Source organism: Sus scrofa, chromosome 18 (assembly GCF_000003025.6).
Source record: "Sus scrofa isolate TJ Tabasco breed Duroc chromosome 18, Sscrofa11.1, whole genome shotgun sequence".
NCBI lineage: Eukaryota > Metazoa > Chordata > Mammalia > Artiodactyla > Suidae > Sus > Sus scrofa.
In genome coordinates this window covers 51,794,026-51,811,985 of record NC_010460.4, presented here as the reverse complement: position 1 = coordinate 51,811,985, position 17,960 = coordinate 51,794,026, and the positions used below count along the sequence as shown (strand labels likewise).

The 17,960-nt window shown below is 44.0% G+C and overlaps 1 protein-coding gene across 6 annotated transcripts in view; it reads left to right on the top strand.

The window, feature by feature from the left end:
• Window positions 8,982–17,960, top strand: part of HECW1 (HECT, C2 and WW domain containing E3 ubiquitin protein ligase 1) — a 419,239-nt gene continuing 410,260 nt past the window's right edge. For 2 of the 6 annotated variants that reach the window (XM_021079144.1, XM_021079141.1), the window contains exon 1: window positions 10,419–10,785. In XM_021079144.1, coding sequence (XP_020934803.1) covers window positions 10,663–10,785 — 123 coding nt within the window. In that variant the 5' untranslated portion in view covers window positions 10,419–10,662. Of the gene's footprint in view, window positions 9,342–9,430; window positions 9,879–10,418; window positions 10,786–17,960 lie in introns of those variants that run through there. The other 4 variants (XM_021079149.1, XM_021079142.1, XM_021079146.1 and 1 more) reach the window with 4 other exon arrangements.

Here is a 17,960-nt window from a genome sequence, read left to right as displayed (position 1 = left end):
TTAATTGAGGTTGATTTACAATGTTGTGTTCATTTCAGGTGAGATATATATATATATGTATGTATATATATATTCCTTTTCAGATTCTTTTCCCTTCTAGATCATTATAAGATATTGAGTATAGTTTCCCATGCTACACAGCAGGTCCTCATAGGTTATTACAAAATATTGACTATAGTTTCCTGTGATGTGCTGTGGGTCCTTGTTGGTTATCTATTTTATACACAGTAGTGCATATATGTTCATCCCAAACCCCTAGTTTATCCTTCCCCTCCCTTTCCCTTTGGTAACCATATATATATATTTTTTATGTCTGTGGGTCTATTCTGTTTTGTAAATCAGTATATTTTGTTTTTTAGATTCCACATATAAGCAATATCATATTATATTTGTCTTTGTCTTACTTTTCTGAATATGATAAGCTTTAGGTCCATCTATGTTGCTGCAAATGGCATTATTTCATTATTTTCTATAGCTGACTAATTCATTTTTTTCACATTTTCTTTATCCATTTATCTGTCAAGGGACCCTTGGTTTGCTTCTGTGTCTTGGCTGTTGTAAATAGTGCAGCAATGAACATAGGGTGCATGTATCTTTTCAAATTATGGTTTTCTCCAGATAAACACCCAGGAGTGGGATTGCTGGATCATATGTAACTCTGTTTTTAGTTTTTTAAGAAACCTCCACACTGTTCACCATAGTGGCTGCACCAATTTACATTCCCACCAATAGTATAGAAGGGTTCCCTTTTCTCCACACCCTCTTCAGTATTTATTATTTGTAGATTTTTTTAATGACAGCCATTCTGACCAGTGTGAAGTGATACCCCTGTATAGTTTTGATTTGCATTTCTCTAATAATGAGCAATGTTGGACATTTTTCTATGTGCCTATTAGCACCTCTATGTTTTTGGATAAATGTCGAGTTAGATCTTCTGCCCATTTTTTTTGATTTGGTTGTTTTTTTTTTAATATTGAGTTGTACGAGCTGTTTGTACATTTTGGAAATTAATCCCTCCTCGGTTGCATCGTTTGCAAATATTTTATCATATTCTGTAGGTTGTCTTTTCATTTTGTTTATGGTTTCCTTTGCTGTTGTGCAAACACTTTTAAACTTAGTCATATGCATTACGGCATCCTGGAGTCTCCAAAGGGATTTAAAAAGAACATTACTAAGAGAGCAAGCTAAGGAATATTGAATGTTGTTGGACATTAAACACAATGCTATGGACTTCACATGTGTTATCCCACATAACCTCAACAGTTTTTAAGGTAAATAATATAAACGTTAGTTTCATACATAAGAAAAAATAGAATTTAAATAAAACTTTCAGAGAATACAGAACAGGTGAATAATGTAGTCACATTTTTAAATCAAATCATTTGACTCATGTCCAAACTCTTCACTACCATCCTCTTTCTAAATGGAGGTGTTGCATTTCTGAGGAAAAGGAACCCAGTGCTATTTGGTTTTGTTTTTCAGTTTTGTTTTCATTTTGATAGGGATTATGTTGAATCGATATCTCAATTGGGGAGTATTACTATCTTAACAATTTTCATTTTTTTAAATATATAATGTTTTTTTTTCCATTATAGCTGGTTTAGACTGGGAACTATGTCTAGTCACTTATGATGGAGCATGATAATGCGAGAGAAAAGAATGTATACATGTATGTGTAACTGTTTTTTTTTTTTTTTTCTTTCCTATCTGTCTGTATTTCAATGCCTAACCCATGCTTGGATTAGTGAAAATCCTTCTGGAGTATGATAAATTGCTGATAAACATTCATACCTCATAATGGTCTGCCACTTTTCTTTGTCGTGTGTGATCTTTAATTAAGTATTTTGATGGAAAGTTGGGTGTCCTAACCCGACACTGCTGTTATCAAAACATGAGAAACTTTGAAGTCACAATGTAAATTTTGCTTTGCTATATATTTAAATGATGAATCTTGTTGTTTTGCTTCCTGGCTTTAAACGTCTTTATGCTTCTCCATTATTTACAGAATTAATTCTAAGATCTGGAGCAGGACATGTTTGGCTCATTACAGTCTGTCCCAAATCCTTCTTTCCAGTTACTTTGACCTTCTTTCCTCCAGTTAAATTGAACTCTCACCATTTCTCAAGTACATTCTATGCCTTCAGTCTCTGTGCTATTCTTTCCTCTTAGAATGCACTTCTTTTGGTCATTCAACAAACCCCCGTTTTTCCTTTAAAGTCCTGTTAGAGAAGGTCTCTAGCTTTCCCACCCATAATTAGTAAGATCACCCCATCATAGCCATAGCACCCCTTCCTCTTAACACATCGTACCGCATTTAAGTACTTACATTGACCCAAAATTCATACGCTCTTTAAGTATTCTTCATCTTTAAATGGAAGCTCAACAAATAATAAACTATTGAGTTAACCAATAACATCAAAATATGGTCAAGAAATAAAAGAGACGGTCAGTGAGATAATACAAAAAACAAACAAACAAGCAAAAGGCATACAGATTGAAAAAGAAAGGAAACTCTCTCTATTCACAGATAACATAACTGTCTACATTGAAAAATTCCAAGAGACCTACATAAAAGCTCCGAGAACTAATAGGAATGAACAAGTCTGTATTAATCATGTTTTTTATTTTCCATATTTCATGATAATTTGACATATTAGGGGCCTTGCTGTATGAGAAAAGACTGCCCCTCCCAGGGCTCCCTGATTCCCAAAGACAGCAAATAACTTTCCTGGGAGCCCATCTTTCATATACAAATCAACAATTTCTGAGTTTGTACCCTCAGCCACCTCTTCTATCTAACTCTCACACAACAAGCCAACATTTTTCCTGCCCTAAATCACCCCGGGGCCAAGTACAGAACAACTCAAGACCACCTTTCTAGCCCAAAGCCCACTGAACTTATTCACATATCAAAGCCTAAATTTATGCAAACTTGCCTGCTCTGATTCCTGCACAGAATGGAATAGAGCTTCTGGGCCACGGTCCTCCCTCACCCTCCGCCTCCTGACTGAACCGAGTGTTTTCCATTTGGCGCCTCATGGCTCCTGTTTCCAGAGATCTGTGAGCATAAACGTCTCCCTTCGTGAAAAATCATTTTTGTGTCTGCATGTCCATTACTGACTAAATTAAATCTAAGATACATTTTAATACAAAGCAAAATTCAAAATTCAAATCAAAACCTTTTACCATAGTATCAAAGAAAAGAAATTATTAGGTCCATATCTAACAATATATGTGTAGAATCTGTGTGCTGAAAACTTCAAATACTGACTAAATAAATCAAAAATAATCTAAGTCAATGCAGAAATACACCAAGTTTACAGATTGGAACTCTCTAAGAAATCAGAATACTGTTAAAATTTTGATTTTTTTTCTGAAATTGATCTATAAATTTAACACAATCACAATCAAAACCCCAGCAGAAAAATTTTTGTAGATATTAACAAACTGATTTTAAAATTTGTATGGAAAGGCAGAGAAATGAGAATAGCCAACATAATTTTTTTTTAAAAAAAGGAGAATAAAGTTGGAGAACTCACACTGTCTGATTTCATGGCTTAGTATAAATTTGTGTAATTAAGATAGTGTTGTATTGGCAAAAAGACTGATTGACAGATCAGTTGTCAGATTCCAGAAAGCGAGCTGTACAAATTTGATCGGTTTATTCTTGAAAACTTGCAAAAGCAAGTCTATCAAGAAAAGATGGTCTTGGAGCTCCCACTGTGGCACAGGGTAAATGAACCCAGTTAGTACCCATGAGGAGGCATATTCAGCCCCTGGCCTCGGTCTGTGGCTCGGGAATCCGGTGTTGCCGTGAGCTGTGGTGTAGGAGGCAGGCGCAGCTCAGATCTGTCGTTGCTGTGGCTGTGGTGTAGGCTGGCAGGCAGCTGTAGCTCTGATTCAACACCTAGCCTGGGAACTTCCACATGCCACGGGTGCAGCCCTAAAAAGCAAAAAAAAAAAAAAAAGCAAAAAAAAAGGGAGCGAGAAAGAAAGAAAAGATAGTCTTTTCAATAAAGCATGCTGAAATAATTGGCCATTCTTATGCAAAAACATATAAATACCCCATGACGTCACTAAAAAAATAATGGGCCAAAGACCTAAGTGTAAGATGTAAAACTGTAAAACTTGTAAAACAAAACTATTTGCAACTTGGGCTAGTCAAAAGTTTTTATTTTTTATTTATTTATTTTTTTGTCTTTTTGCCTTTTCTTGGGCTGCTCCCGCAGCATATGGAGGTTCCCAGGCTAGGGGTCGAATCGGAGCTGTACCCCTGGCCTACGCCAGAGCCACAGCAACGCGGGATCCGAGCCACGTCTGCAACCCACACCACAGCTCATGGCAACGCCGGATCGTTAACCCACTGAGCAAGGCAGGAGCAAACTGGCAACCTCATGGTTCCTAGTCGGATTCATTAACCACTGAGCCACGATGGGAACTCCAGTCAAAGATTTTTAAATGTGATGCTAAAAGCTTGATTCATAAAAGAAAAAGTTGATAAATTGAATTCCATCCACCGTAGAATCTTTACTCTGTGAAAGACACTACCAAGAAAATAAAAAGGCATGCCACACACTGGGAGGAAATATTTAGAGATCACACGTCTGACAAAGAACTTATATCTAGAACATATAAAACACTCTCAAAACTCAGCAGAATGAAAGGAAATAACCCATTTAAAAATGGGCAAAGTTTTAAAGAAACACTTAACCAAAAATGGAAAATGAGCACGTATGAGGATGCTCACTCTGGTTGGTCGTTAGGAACGTGCAACTTAAAATCGCAAAAAGACACATATGCAACTGTCTGCATTTCAGTCCAACAGAAATGTTCTTGAATAAACAACAGACATTTCTGCTTGTCTTATGACACTGCCACATTCATCTGGAATGCTTTCTTCACTCCCTTCACCTGCCAACTCCCACTGATCCTTTACGACTCAAGTTGGACACTGTCGATTCCAAGAAGTCTGCCCTCAGAGCAGCAGCCTTACCCCCTTCACCTGGGTCTGGGTTGGTGGCCTCTAATCTGAGATGCTCCATTTGACCTATCACTTCATCTACCAAATATATAGTACTAATAGTTTAATTAGAGGTTTTTAGTATTCTCAACTCTGATCTCCATGAGGTCAGCGACTCCATCTAGTTTAATGTCATATCCCCAGAAATTAGCATATTTTTAAATAGTTGGATGAGTGAGCAAATTCATCTAAGTCCTATGCTCCTTCATATATTCTCATCTTCTGCTTGACCACCCCCCTCAACCCAAAACCACTCAAGGTTTTCATAGCTGCCAAGACAGCCACTGCCATTCCTAGTCATGTGTAGGTATACTTACTTACCCTTCAAAATTAAAATCATTCTTCTTCATCAGAGGAGGCCTACTTTCTCCAGTAACTTGCTCAGCTGATGAAGTAGACACCTGCCCTCTGAGTTATTATCCTTACCCTTAGGAGGGGTCTTCAAATGATCATTTTGTTTTCTTGGCTACAGTTAGTCCTGCAAAGATAGACTGTATCAGACTCAACATCATGAGAGTTGCTCCAACAGCTGGATCTTTCCCTCTCTCAGCCACAAGGAATTTACTTCTAACATTACGATGAAGGTCTATTCCCCGGGGGAAGCCCCTGGTCAGCCCAAGTCATAACTCTATCAACTTTGCAGGCATCACTTGCTCTGTTTCTCATCTTTCCCTGGACATAGCCTGAAATGGGCAGGCATGCCACTCCCTTCCTGCCTCCTCCTGGACCCGAGTTACAAAAGATGGAAACTCAAGGTTGAACCAGCATCATAACTGTACACAGCATCTAACTGTACACAGCATTTCTATACGCTTCTCCAAATGCCCTCATCATCTTATGCCAATATGCAGGGTTAGTATTGTTGCGGACTTTGGGACTGTGACATTATTATTGTATTTTGACAGTTTGGGGAGCACATTAGAAGCTAAATGAATGTGATTTATAAATGGATGGCTTTAAAATGCATGGCAAGGAGCTCCCGTCATGGCTCAGTGGTTAACGAATCCGACTAGGAACCATGAGGTTGTGGGTTCGATCCCTGGCCTTGCTCAGTGGGTTAAGGAGGGATCTGGCATTGCTGTGAGCTGTGGTGTAGGTCACAGATGCAGCTCGGATCCCGAGTTGCTGTGGCTGTGGTGTAGACCGATGACTACAGCTCCGATTAGATCCGTAGCCTGGGAACCTGCGTGCAGCCCTAGAAAAGATAGAAAGACAAAAATAAAATAAAATAATAAATAAATAAATAAATAAAATGCATGGCAGGTTTTGCCATTTCTTTACCAAATATGCCTTGCCTTAAGGTTAGGGTAGCTAAAGTCAGTTAACTTTAGATTGGGGGTCTTCTGCTGGCAATGAGACTTTAAGGAAATTGTAGAGCCATGTAGCCTGGCCTTTCTCTTCTGTAGATTAAGTTGATGCTATTCCCAGACTGTACTGGGATTGTAGGAATAAATAAGACAATGTGAGGTGAGAGCTTAGACAGAACAAAACACAAGAGGCTGTATGTTGCCATTGCCCTTGGCATACAGAAGGTGATTGACAAGGACTTTATCTCTCCACAGTTAAAATGTGAAACTTTATGTACTTTTGCTTTTCTATCTTTTGCCTTCAGTATGAGAAAAACTCTCCAGAGAAAAATAACGCACATCTCAGAATTGTTACATCAATAACATTTATGAGGGATGTTGCCTGGTCAAGTTATCTCCTTGATGGAGAGATCAGAGAGAAGACTCTCCGAGCCAAGTTGTGCTTCATCACTGAAAACAATGGGGTGAACATCCTGGCAACTAATTCAGGGAAAGAGTTTGTCTTTTTTCTTTTTCTTTTTTATTTGGGAAGAATGATTGGCTAGTTTTCTCCAAAATCTTGTCATTGGTCCACTCTTTTTCAGAAAAACAATGTTTATACTATTTTATCTTATAAGTACATAGCTACTTAGTACAAACAAGTTCAATGTGTCAGTTTATTATTATTATTATTAAGATTCTATGTTCTAGTTGTAGTTCAATGGGTTAAGAACCTGAAACAGTATCCATGAGGATGTGGGTTCAGTCCCTGGCCTCACTCAGTGGGTTAAGGATCTGGTGTTGCCACGACTGAGCTGCAGCGTAGGTCGCAAATGTGGCTCAGATCTCTCATGCTGTGACTGTGGTATAGGCTTGGAGCTGCAGCTCCAATTTGACCCCTAGCCTAGGAACTTCCATATGCTGCTAGTGTGGCCCTTAAAAACAAAAGTGCACCAAGATTCTAATGCCCATATTTATACATTTTTCTTCTTTTATTTTCTTTCTACAGCTGCACCTGCAGCATATAGAAGTTCCCAGGCTAGGGTTGGAATAGGGGCTGCAGATGAGGCCTGTGCCACAGCTGCAGCAATACTGGGTCCAAGCTGCCTCTGCTTATGCTTCAGCTTGCGGCAATGCCAGATCCTTAACCCACTGAGCAAGGCCAGAGATCAAACCCGCATTCTCAAAGAGACTCTGTTGGGTTCTTAACCTGCTTTCCCACAACGGAAACACCTATTTTATTTTATTTTATTTTCCTTTTTCATCTGCACGCAGGGATCAAATTCAAGCTGCGTTGAAGATGTAGCAATGGCCAGATCTTTAACTCTCTGTGCCACAGCAGGTACTGCTATACAATTTTAAAGGTTACCTTCCATTTACAGTACTTATTAAATACTGGCCTTTTGATTAAGTCAAGGAATTATCCTTTCCTGTGATTTGGTGATCCTGTGCTAATTTAGAAACTGTGGGTGCTGGTTTATTCAGAGTTCTTGTTTTCATGCAGGACTCTGGTTGGAAGCATCACAAGGTTGGCTGATATTGCTGTTTACTGCTGTTGGAGTCTATTCTTGGAGGGTTTTCTTCATCTAGGAGTTGATAACAATTGGAATGTAAAATCTGTTGGAGAAATGTGCGCCCAGCTTTCCACTAGGATCCTTAGCTGAGGTCTGAAAAGTAGTCAGCTTTGATTTCATCCGACCAGGAGATCTAAAGCATCAGGCCAAGGGACAGTGTCTCTCAGGGAAGGCGGAGGCCTGGGCACCCCCATCCCCAGGGCGATGAGGAGAGGAAAGGCCTGATGATGATGATGTGCATGTCTCTTTAGAGAAAGGGGTACAGCTTGTGAAGCTGCCTTCACATCGTCCAAGGTTTCTGCTTCTGGAAAGTTCTGATTGCATGAGAGAAATCAAAGCTGAGAGGCTTGTCAGTGAAATGAAAACCGCGGAGAAGCAGCCCATCATACAGGCTGGGACTTGGGAAGTCTGTCCTCTGGTGTTCAGTCAGGAGTTTAGAGTCAGGGCCAACCTTTTGTTTAGTTTAGGAGGATTGCACTTGACATATGGGATAAAGGATAACTTGGGCTGTGAAAAACATCTAATGTAGGAGATACTGGGCAGGAGATGGAAGAAAGAAAGCATGGTGAAGAATGCAGTTGGGGGCAGAATCGCAGACTGTGGAGATTTGGTTTTCCAGTTCCAGCTGTCTGACCCTGTGTGCAGTTTAATGTAAAACCCAGTTTGAAAGCTGGTCTTGCCCAACAATAGATAAGCTGGGGAGGGGGGATTTTCATCCTTTGAATTGGTAGTTACCACTTTCGTTTTGTGTGTTGGCGGTGCAAATACAGGAGGGTGCCCAGACATGTGTGAGTGCTCAAGAGTGCATAACGTAGATGGGGAAAGTGTGCAAGGCTGAGACCAAGAAACACCTGTCATAGGGTACCTTCTGGGATGTCTGTACCACATCCTTTCTGAGCACACTGTTTGCACAAACACAAAAGGGCTGGGGCTGGGGCTGGATATGCCCAGTACGCGTGCTGGGTGTTGGAAGGATGGGGCCGGCGGTAACAAGAATCAATATATATTTACGGCGGGGGCGGGGGAGGGGGGTGTGCGGAGGCTGCAGGGCGGGGCAGCGCTAATGAGAGCAAGCCCGGCTTGTGGTTGGTTCTGGAGTCTGGTACCCACAGAGGAGCAGGCAGGGAGGGAGGGGATGCGGGCGGGAGGATAAAGCGATGAAGTGCGCGGCGTTACCGCGCATCAGGCGCAGTTGTTGGAGCAGGAATACGGTGCGTCTCTGACCCAGCGGGCCCTCTGCTCGAGCCCACACTCACCAAGTCGCACGAGCCCCTACGCTGTGGCCGTGGCGGGTGGCCACCGCTCTCCCCGGGCACCCAGAGCGTTACGAGAGCGGGTGGGCGCCCGGGTCCCCTCAGCTGGTCTCTGGGGTCCCCCGCGCCACGCAGGGCACGTGTGCCCCCCGGCTCTAACCTGCGCGCTGATGGGAGCAGCATCTGTGCCCAGGCCGGGGCTGCCAAGGTAAGCGGGCTCCGGGCGGGGACTCTGTCTGCCGCCCCTTCCCCCGCCCTCCTCTGGGCGGCTTCCTAGCCGTTCCCGAGGCCCCGTCAGCGCCCTCCCTCCCCAGGGCCCGGGATCCACCCTTCTCCCCACCCTCCAGCTTCTCCCGCGAGGTTCAATTGTCAGCCTGGGGCGCGCCGCCACCGGGGCGGATCAGGCATCCCCGGGTGGCGACCCCGGCTTGGGTACGGCAGACATACCGGGCCCTCCTGCAGGGCACGGAGAGAAACAAAGAAGCCCCCAAGCGGGTTTGCGGCGCCTCCCCCGCCCCCGGCGCCCTCCCAGTGGTGAGGAGGTATCAGGGGAGGAGGCGGAGAGCCCTACGTAATCCCACTTCCCAGCCCAGACCCACCCCTTGTGAGCCAAAGCTCTGGATTTGGGCTTTGCCTTGGGCTCCCTTTTAAACAATTGTGTCCCAGGCAATGCCCAGGGTGAGCCGAGCGAGCGCCAGCAGCCCCGCACGCGCTCTCGGGTCCTCGCTCAGGGAGCGCGTGGCAGGTGCGTCCCTTGCTTCCCTGGGTGGTGGCAGGCGGGGAAGATGCGCTGTGTAGGTACTGCTTCAGCGCCTCCCGGTCCCCTGCCGCTCAGCTGGGCCTGCCACCCGAGTTTGAGCGGGAGCAGCCCGTCATGTCGCCTACCGTATTGCGACCTGCACACAGGCGGGGAGGAAGCCACTGGGAAAAAGCGTCCGGTCCATTTTTGGCTGAAGGTGCGCTTGCTCCTACCCCTACACTCCTGGGCCGTGACAATGCAGCAAAATCCGAGGGCTCAAACAACGTGGCCCCTCCATCAGTCGTTCCTCCAGTGCCTTCTGACTGCTTTTCCTCTTTGATGTCCCAGCCTCTTAGCCGATTTGCGGAGTGTGGGTGCGTGGTCGGTCGGTCTGTCTTGCATACAGAGGCTGGGCATCATAACTTCTTCCTGCCGAATTTCAGCGCGTGGGGGGAGCTGGCAGGGACACAGGCTGCAGAGATGCCCGGCTTCCTGTGGTTCCGGGCACAGCGCACCCCAGTCTGCATTGGGCTGACACCAGATAGCATGTTGGGATTTTCCTAGTTGCTGAAGATATGATTTGACGTTGCTGTAGTTTTGTGCTTACTTCTCTTGGGATCTGCAGTGGTGCAATTCTCCTCTTGTTGTTGTTATTTTTTTTCTCTCTCTCTCTTTGAAAAGATAAGGCTGTGTTCAGCAGAAATGGATACAGGAAGAGCAGCATAGTTCAAAGACTAAGGGAGGCATTTTCTCTCTTTTCTTGGAATTTAAAGGCGATTTAGAAGGGCAGATGCCCTACTCGAAAAGGCCAGCCTGTAAAGACCCTGGCAGTGTCGTGGTCCAAGGCATCTCAAAGCAGGTGGCCAGATCTGCGTTTCTCATCAGCGGACTTGCTCCGGCTGTGGCTATTACGGTAATTCGTTCTAGATCGGGGATTCATTTTGAAAATGTGTGTTTTCCACTAAGAAGGGATTAGAGTCCACATGCTTACGCTGGGATGGTGTATGTGCCTGCTTGGTAGAGGAAGAGCGTGTGGTAGATTTCCCTGTCTCTCCCCCCCCCCCCCCCCCCCCCCGTTTGCTCCCTCCTCCAGAGTGTGGCCTTGGGACAATACAGTGCTGTTTTAATTCCTAGATCTACAGGCGTATTGGACTTCAGAGTGTTTCACTTAATAAACTGTGTTCTGACTAATTCTAAGATTCCAGGCTAGTGCAAGTTGGCAGATTTGCGGAATGACAGTTGTTTTTGTCTGGGGTAGTTATCTCATGAAGGCAAATTGCCTAAGTTTGTTCAGATTGTGACATTATTGACTTGGCAGGGAGACCACATCCTGAGACGTAGCAGCCTATCAATGCATCAGTATTGAGGGACTGCAGCTGCTGAGACGTGTGTACGTAGAATCTCTTGATTCCTTTTCAACTGTCTTTTAAAGATGGGTGTTTTCAAAGAGTGCTTCAAGCTTCACCTTCTATGGCACTTGTGGCAGATATGAATGTTAATATAAGAAATGCTAAAAGGCCAGATGTGATCATGGGAAGGCAAGCCTCTGCCATCTCCTTGTCTGGAACATAAGTTGGACTAGCTGATTTCTGTGCTTCTTTCCAGTTCCAACATTGTATGATAACGGAAGAGAAGAAAAGTTACCCAGTTTAGCAAGACTAATTATAGCCCAAAACTAGAAGAGCAAACCAGGGATCGATTATAGAATTTACGGTTTATTTTTACACCTACAATTTTTTAACCCCAGTACCTGCATTTTTCCCATAATTGAAATTAGCCAAAAACTCAAACAGGTCATTTTTCTGTCCACTCTATCAAGAGATTTAATGGGGGTTGAGGGGCAGAGAAGAATGTTGAACTAATTGGATAACATGTTTTCTCTTATTTGTGGCTTTATTATCAATTCCCACAAAAGACGGGAATTTTAACAGAGAATGTAGCTTATTTCAAATGACGGACTTTGCTTTTAATGAAAGACTCTGGGCAGCTGTTTAATCCTACACAGCAATTGTCGATAGCATCTGGCTACAAGTTACAATCAAAATAACATTCTGGAATAACAGTACCTGTCGGGCATAATGAATCACTCCCCGTCTTGTTTTCCCACAGCATTCTAGTCCATGCACTAAGGCAGCACCTATCGTATTGCATGCAGTTACATGAGTTGTGAATGGGTCACAGCCCCCTGGTCTCCCACCTCCAGTGAGCTTCTTGAGGACAAGGGCGTTGTTAAATTCATCTCTCATCTCTCTGACACCACAAACTTTGAAAGGAACATGGTGTGTTCTCAGGAACATTGACTGAGTGAATTTCAGTCAGAAACAGGCCGTCTACTTGTTTAGGCAAGAGGTAGGTAGAAATTCTTCTCTTCGTGAGTCAGATGGACAAATCAGAGAAGTTACGTAAGATGCTGAAGGTAACTGGTAAGCTGGGACTCAAATCCAGGCAGAGAGAGGCTCCGCCCCACTCTCAGTAAAAAGCCATATAGATGGCAAGTTCAGATGCTGCAGGTTTGGGTTCTTTATTTTTCGCTTGAATGTCCTGGATTGTCCATTTTGACAAGCCCATGCTGACAATTGCTCTGTTCATGCTGTAGCCTTAGGAGGAAGTGTGTCTGGCTCAAGCACTCTGTCCTACAACCTACACTTAGAAAGGGTGAGCACCCCTCTGCCCTCCTCCACCTGGCATCTTGGTCCCATCACCGGGAGCTTGCCAGGATGGAGGACTCCTCCAGGGAAAGCCACTGACTGACCCATTATTTGTTCAATATGCATTTAACCACCATCAGCTGAGCTGAAGCTAGCCAGCAGTTAGCCCACAGACAGTCCTTGCTCCCGGCCAGCCCTCCCTGACCGAGCCTCCCAACAGAGAGACCCCTGCTTCTCTCCCATCACCTCCATCCTTTCCCTCCTAGAAAACAGGACAGGTTACAGTTAGGAAACCAGGACGTTCAGTGCTCACGTTAACTTCTTAATCCAGTGCTGGCATGTTTGTCATTCATGGGCTTTCAGAGAAAACCGTGTGAAATGTTGGGACGGAGGTGGTTATCAAGTCACTCTTCCTCTCTGAGGTTTAGTTTCTCCTTCTTTGTAAGTAGGGACTTGAAACCAGGTAATCCCAAAGGATTAATGTCATGATTCTATGATTGTTTTTCTTGGCTTATTCAGTTGTGCCAGTTGAAGAGTAAAAAATATTACTGAGAATTTGATTTTGCAATATATAGAGTAGAAATACTTAAGGCCACGTGTGCCAGCCTCTGGGTTATCTCATAATCCCTTTGAGTACTCTGTATTCCTATTCCCTGCGAATACAGTAATTCTTTCCTATTTGTAAAACTGGATTTGCTACATTAAAGAAGAGAAAAGGTTTGTGGCAGTTTCTGATCAGAGGGCAATGGTGAAAAGAGCATACAATCTCTAAGTCCTGTTTCAAATATTGAAAGTTTTAGGGTTTAATGGTCAAGGTTCCAAGAGCTACTGTAAAGTATTTTTACTCTTACCATTGAGTGTGTTTCACAGCCGAGCAACTCTTGCTGTCAGAAATGCTCTCTGAGGTTCATGCAACCACGTCCCCTTCCATTTCTGTCTGCTTCTCATTTTGCTCTTTTTTGGTTGTTGGTTTGTTTGGGAGGAGGGTGCTCTTCTTTAACTCCCCCAGCCCCCTGTCGCACCATAAAACCTATGCCTCTGGTAGCACTGTCCACCCACCCTCACCCTGCCTGGAGTCAGAGTCCTGTAAGCTTCCTTCTCTTCTTTCTTCATGAGCATTGCTTCTGAAGTTAAGACATAAAAAGGATAGAAGCAGATCTGTTCATCGGATGATTTTATTTATAGCACCTGTGTATTTCTCACAGACTTTCTGACCCCTGGGCGCTTAAGGCCTCCTTAGATACTTCAGGAAACCAGGCAGTGGACGGGTGGTTTGTGTCTCCCACCGCATAGTGTTTGGATGTGTGTGTATTGGTACATGGCTGTCGTGTTCTGTGACATGGGCACCGTGGGGAAAATGATAAGTAGTCATTGTAGGATGACAATAATGTCACCAGTCATTGGCAAGATATCACAAGGACCACTAAGCTCCCAAGTCGCTGGAGAAAACATCAGGATTCCATGGCAACAAGTGACGTGTGCTGTTCACAGGATTAGTTCAGAACCCATACCTTCCCTGATTTACTGGCCCAAGCTCCATACACACGGATGACTGAAAAATGAGGACATCTTGTATAGAAGGGCTCTGCTGGTGTTACCAGGCATCTATTGCATTGCAGAATTTGAGGGAGAATTCAGTGGATGGGACTGAAACCGGTATTGGGGGAGGTGTGGGGGGGGGGCTGGGAAAGCATGCCATCTGTGCCCGTGATGACGTTTGCTATCATGGAGACTTCATGCGGGGTCCCTTTTATATATTTAGTAGAGCAGATTTTCCCTTTCGCACTTTCTAGATCTATTTGTATTGCACAGATGTCAGGGAAATATCATGCATGTGACAGGAAAAAAAAAAAAAAAGATGAAAATTCACATCCAAGGCCAGGGATTGTAATTCAATCACTTTGTCCTTAAATTGACACCCATTTAACTTTGCACAAACGAAACCTTTCCTGCTTTTGCTTTCAGGGTTTAAGTCTCAGTAGTTTCAGAAACAGAAATTTCAGTCCTACCTATTCAGAGATTCAGATTAAGGGGAGACGAGACCAGCAGTAAGCACATCGGAGCTTACTTGCTTCCTGTCAGTACCAGAGCTCACAGACCCACTAGCCATTTGCCATCTTTCTCCTGTAACACACTGACTAGCCGAAAACCTGCAGGACACAATGAATAGATTTTTATCCATAAAAGGTCTTTTCTTTTTCTTTACTGTTGTTCCAAAGCCCTTTTGCCATCAAAACTTAAAACTGCTTAGTTAACAATTTTTCCCCTCTATTTTGAGCACAAGTTATTTTTGTGGAAGTGAGTTGGTTTTTGTTGTTGTTGTTGTTTGTTTTTTGTTTTTGTTTTTTGGCTGCCTGCTGCATGCGGAAGTTCCCAAGCCAGGGATCGAACTTGAGCCACAGCAGTGATGATGCCGTTTCCTTAACCAGAAAGGCCTCCAGGGAACTCCTGGAGGTGAGTTTTTTGAAGCTGAGAAAAAAATAGCTGAGGGTTTTGCTGGTGTTATCTCCCCTCCCCCTCAGCATCACCTCTGTCCATGACCCTGCACAGCACCTGCAGGTAAAGGGGATGATGGCAAGGAAACAGGTGCACACAAGTGCACTGTCATATATTACACTTCACATACCCCTCCCCTGACTCCACACACCCCCACCATCCATGTTCTGTTTCCTCTTCTAGAACACACTTCAAAAAACTGTCTCCATTGGGTTTCTCCGCTCTCTCCAAATCAGCCTGTAAAGACACATTTTAATGTGTAGTGTTTGATTTAGAGGAATAACACCTTTAACATATGTAGATTATGAAGCAAAACGATGCAATACCTGCCACGAAGCCTGAGACCAGAGGACCGTCAATTCCTTTGAAGCTCTCTTGGTGGGTGTCACTGCCTCAATTCGCCCTCTGCTCATCCCAGCAGCGCTCCAACCAGGCTCCTGCCCACCCATCCCCCCCATACAGATAACAACAACAAAAAAATACATTTCTTTTTTTTTTTCTTTCTTTCTTTTTTAGGGCTGCACCCTATGCATATGGAAGTTCCCAGGCTAGGGGTTGAATCAAAGCTGCAGCTGCTGGCCTATGCCACAGCCACAGCAATGCCAGATCTGAGCCACATCTGCAACCTACCTCACAGCTCATGGCAACGTTGGGTCCTTAACCCACTAAGCAAAGCCAGGGATCAAACCCGCATCCTCATGGATACTAGTCGGGTTTGTTGCTGCTGAGCCACAACCGGATCTCCAAGAAAAAAAAATTTATTTCTCAAACTGTTGTAAACTGTAAAAGCTTGTTTACTTGCAAAGTCCATGGTCCTACATACAGAGAGTATGATTTCATAAGTCTACCTCAGGGTGCTGAAATGTGCATTTCTATTAATCGGTCTAGGAGCTTCTGTATGTATCCTATGTCCTATACTTTATATATTTTTTTCAATTTATGTCTGTAGCAGAGCCTCACTTTTTAATTTTTTATTATTATAGTTGATTTACAATGTTCTGTCAATTTCTACTCTACAGCAAAGTGACCCAGTCATACCCTCCCATCCTTCTGCTCTTCTCATGACAGTCACCAGTGCTCTCTGCCCCGTGGAGGACAAGGTGGGTGGTCCATCACTGTGTTCTGATCTCTCTGGGGCATCTCGCACTGTGGACCACTCCCTTTTCTCCAGCCCCTGGCTTCTAGGACATTGCATCCTCCTGGTTTTCCCATTGCCCTCCTGGGCCCCCTTTCCTGGGCTCTCTTGATGGTGCCTGAATTGTTTTCCCTATTGACCTACTGAATTTTGACCTCTACATGATGGACTTCTCCAGGGCTTGGCTCTCAGGTCTCTGCTTACCTACACATTCCTGCCTTCGTTCTCAATTCTGCCTTCTAACTGATGATCCTGTTTATCTCCCCAGTCCGGGTACATTCCCAGAATGCCAGACTCGAGTGCCACATAATCCTAAATTTACACGTGCAAAACACGACTCCCGACTTGTACTCCCCAAACCTGTGTCTCCTCCAGAGAGCTCTGTAAGGGGCAACTCTGTCTTTCCAGCTGCTAGGGCCAAATGCCTTTGAGTTCCCTGATTTCTCTCTCTTTCTCACCCAAATCTTGCTTTCTGCAATTCTCTTCCTTCGTGTCACCCGTCTGGCCCAGCACCACCTTCCTCTCGAAGCCGCCGTGACCACTTGACTTTTGCACTTGACTCCCAACCCTTTTCAGGCATTTCTTGCTCATCTGCAACCTATTCTCTATACAGTAGCCCAACCGATCATTCGTTCATTCAACAAATATTGACTAAATATCTGCTATGTGTTTGGGCATTTTTTTTTTTAGGTGTTGGCATTTAGCATAAACACAGCACAGATCAGTCACACATCCCCGTTATTTCATTGCTCACAGTCCCCCAGTAGGTCCATCTTGCTGAGAACGAAATCCAGACCACTTCCTTGACCTCCAAGGCTCTGCAATAACTGGGCCTGCAGCTTCTGCCTCACTCTCTCCTCATCCTGCTCACCAGGTCCCTGTCTCTAATTTCCTTGGTCTTCCCAGAACATGCCAGGCACATCTTCCTCTCACATGCTCCTCCCTTGACCTGGGGGATGTCTTCTGGCTGCCTGAGCTTGCCCTTCTGGTGAATGAAATAGCAAACCTACAGAAAGGCTTTCACTGACCATCCATTTACACTCACTCTTTCTCATCTTTCTGCCCTCTTTTTCTTCACACCCCCTAGGACTGCCTGACTGGCTATACATTTTCTGGCTCATGTATCTATCATCTGTTTCCTTGTCTAACGTGTAAACTCATTAGCTCAGGACACCTGTCTCTTTGCCCTGTGCCTGGACTAATGCCTGGAACATAGTGGACACTCTTTATGGGATCCCTTTAGAATCTGCTGGATTTGAGTTTGGATGGTATTTGTAGGTCTCCGGATCCTCTGAGAATACTTTTTCTTTTCCTTAATTATTTCCCCCACTCCTCAAAATGGGGGTCGGGGTCTTCATTACTGGGCATGTTGTTGGTAGTAGGTCTCTGTGTTATTTGTCCTGACCAGTGTCCTCTGACAGAGCTCCAGCTTGTCTTTGCTTCATGCTAGCAAGTATCCTCAGGTCGCTCGGTTATTGGGTTTTTAATTTATTTTTATTTTTATTAAAGTATAGTTGATTTACAGTGTTGTGTCAATTTCTGCAGTACGCATAGTGACCCAGGTGTGTATATATATATATATATATATATATATATATATATATATATATATTCTTTTCTCATACTTCCATCATGTTCCATCCCAAGAGATTAGACATGGTTCCTTGTGTCGTACAGTAGGACTACATTGCTTATCCATTCTAAACGTAGCAGTTATTGTTGCACTGCATTCCTCCTGTATTGTTACTGTTATTGCCAGGACTTAATAAAGCTGCTCTCTGCCCTCTGGTCTCTGCTTCCTCTGCACCA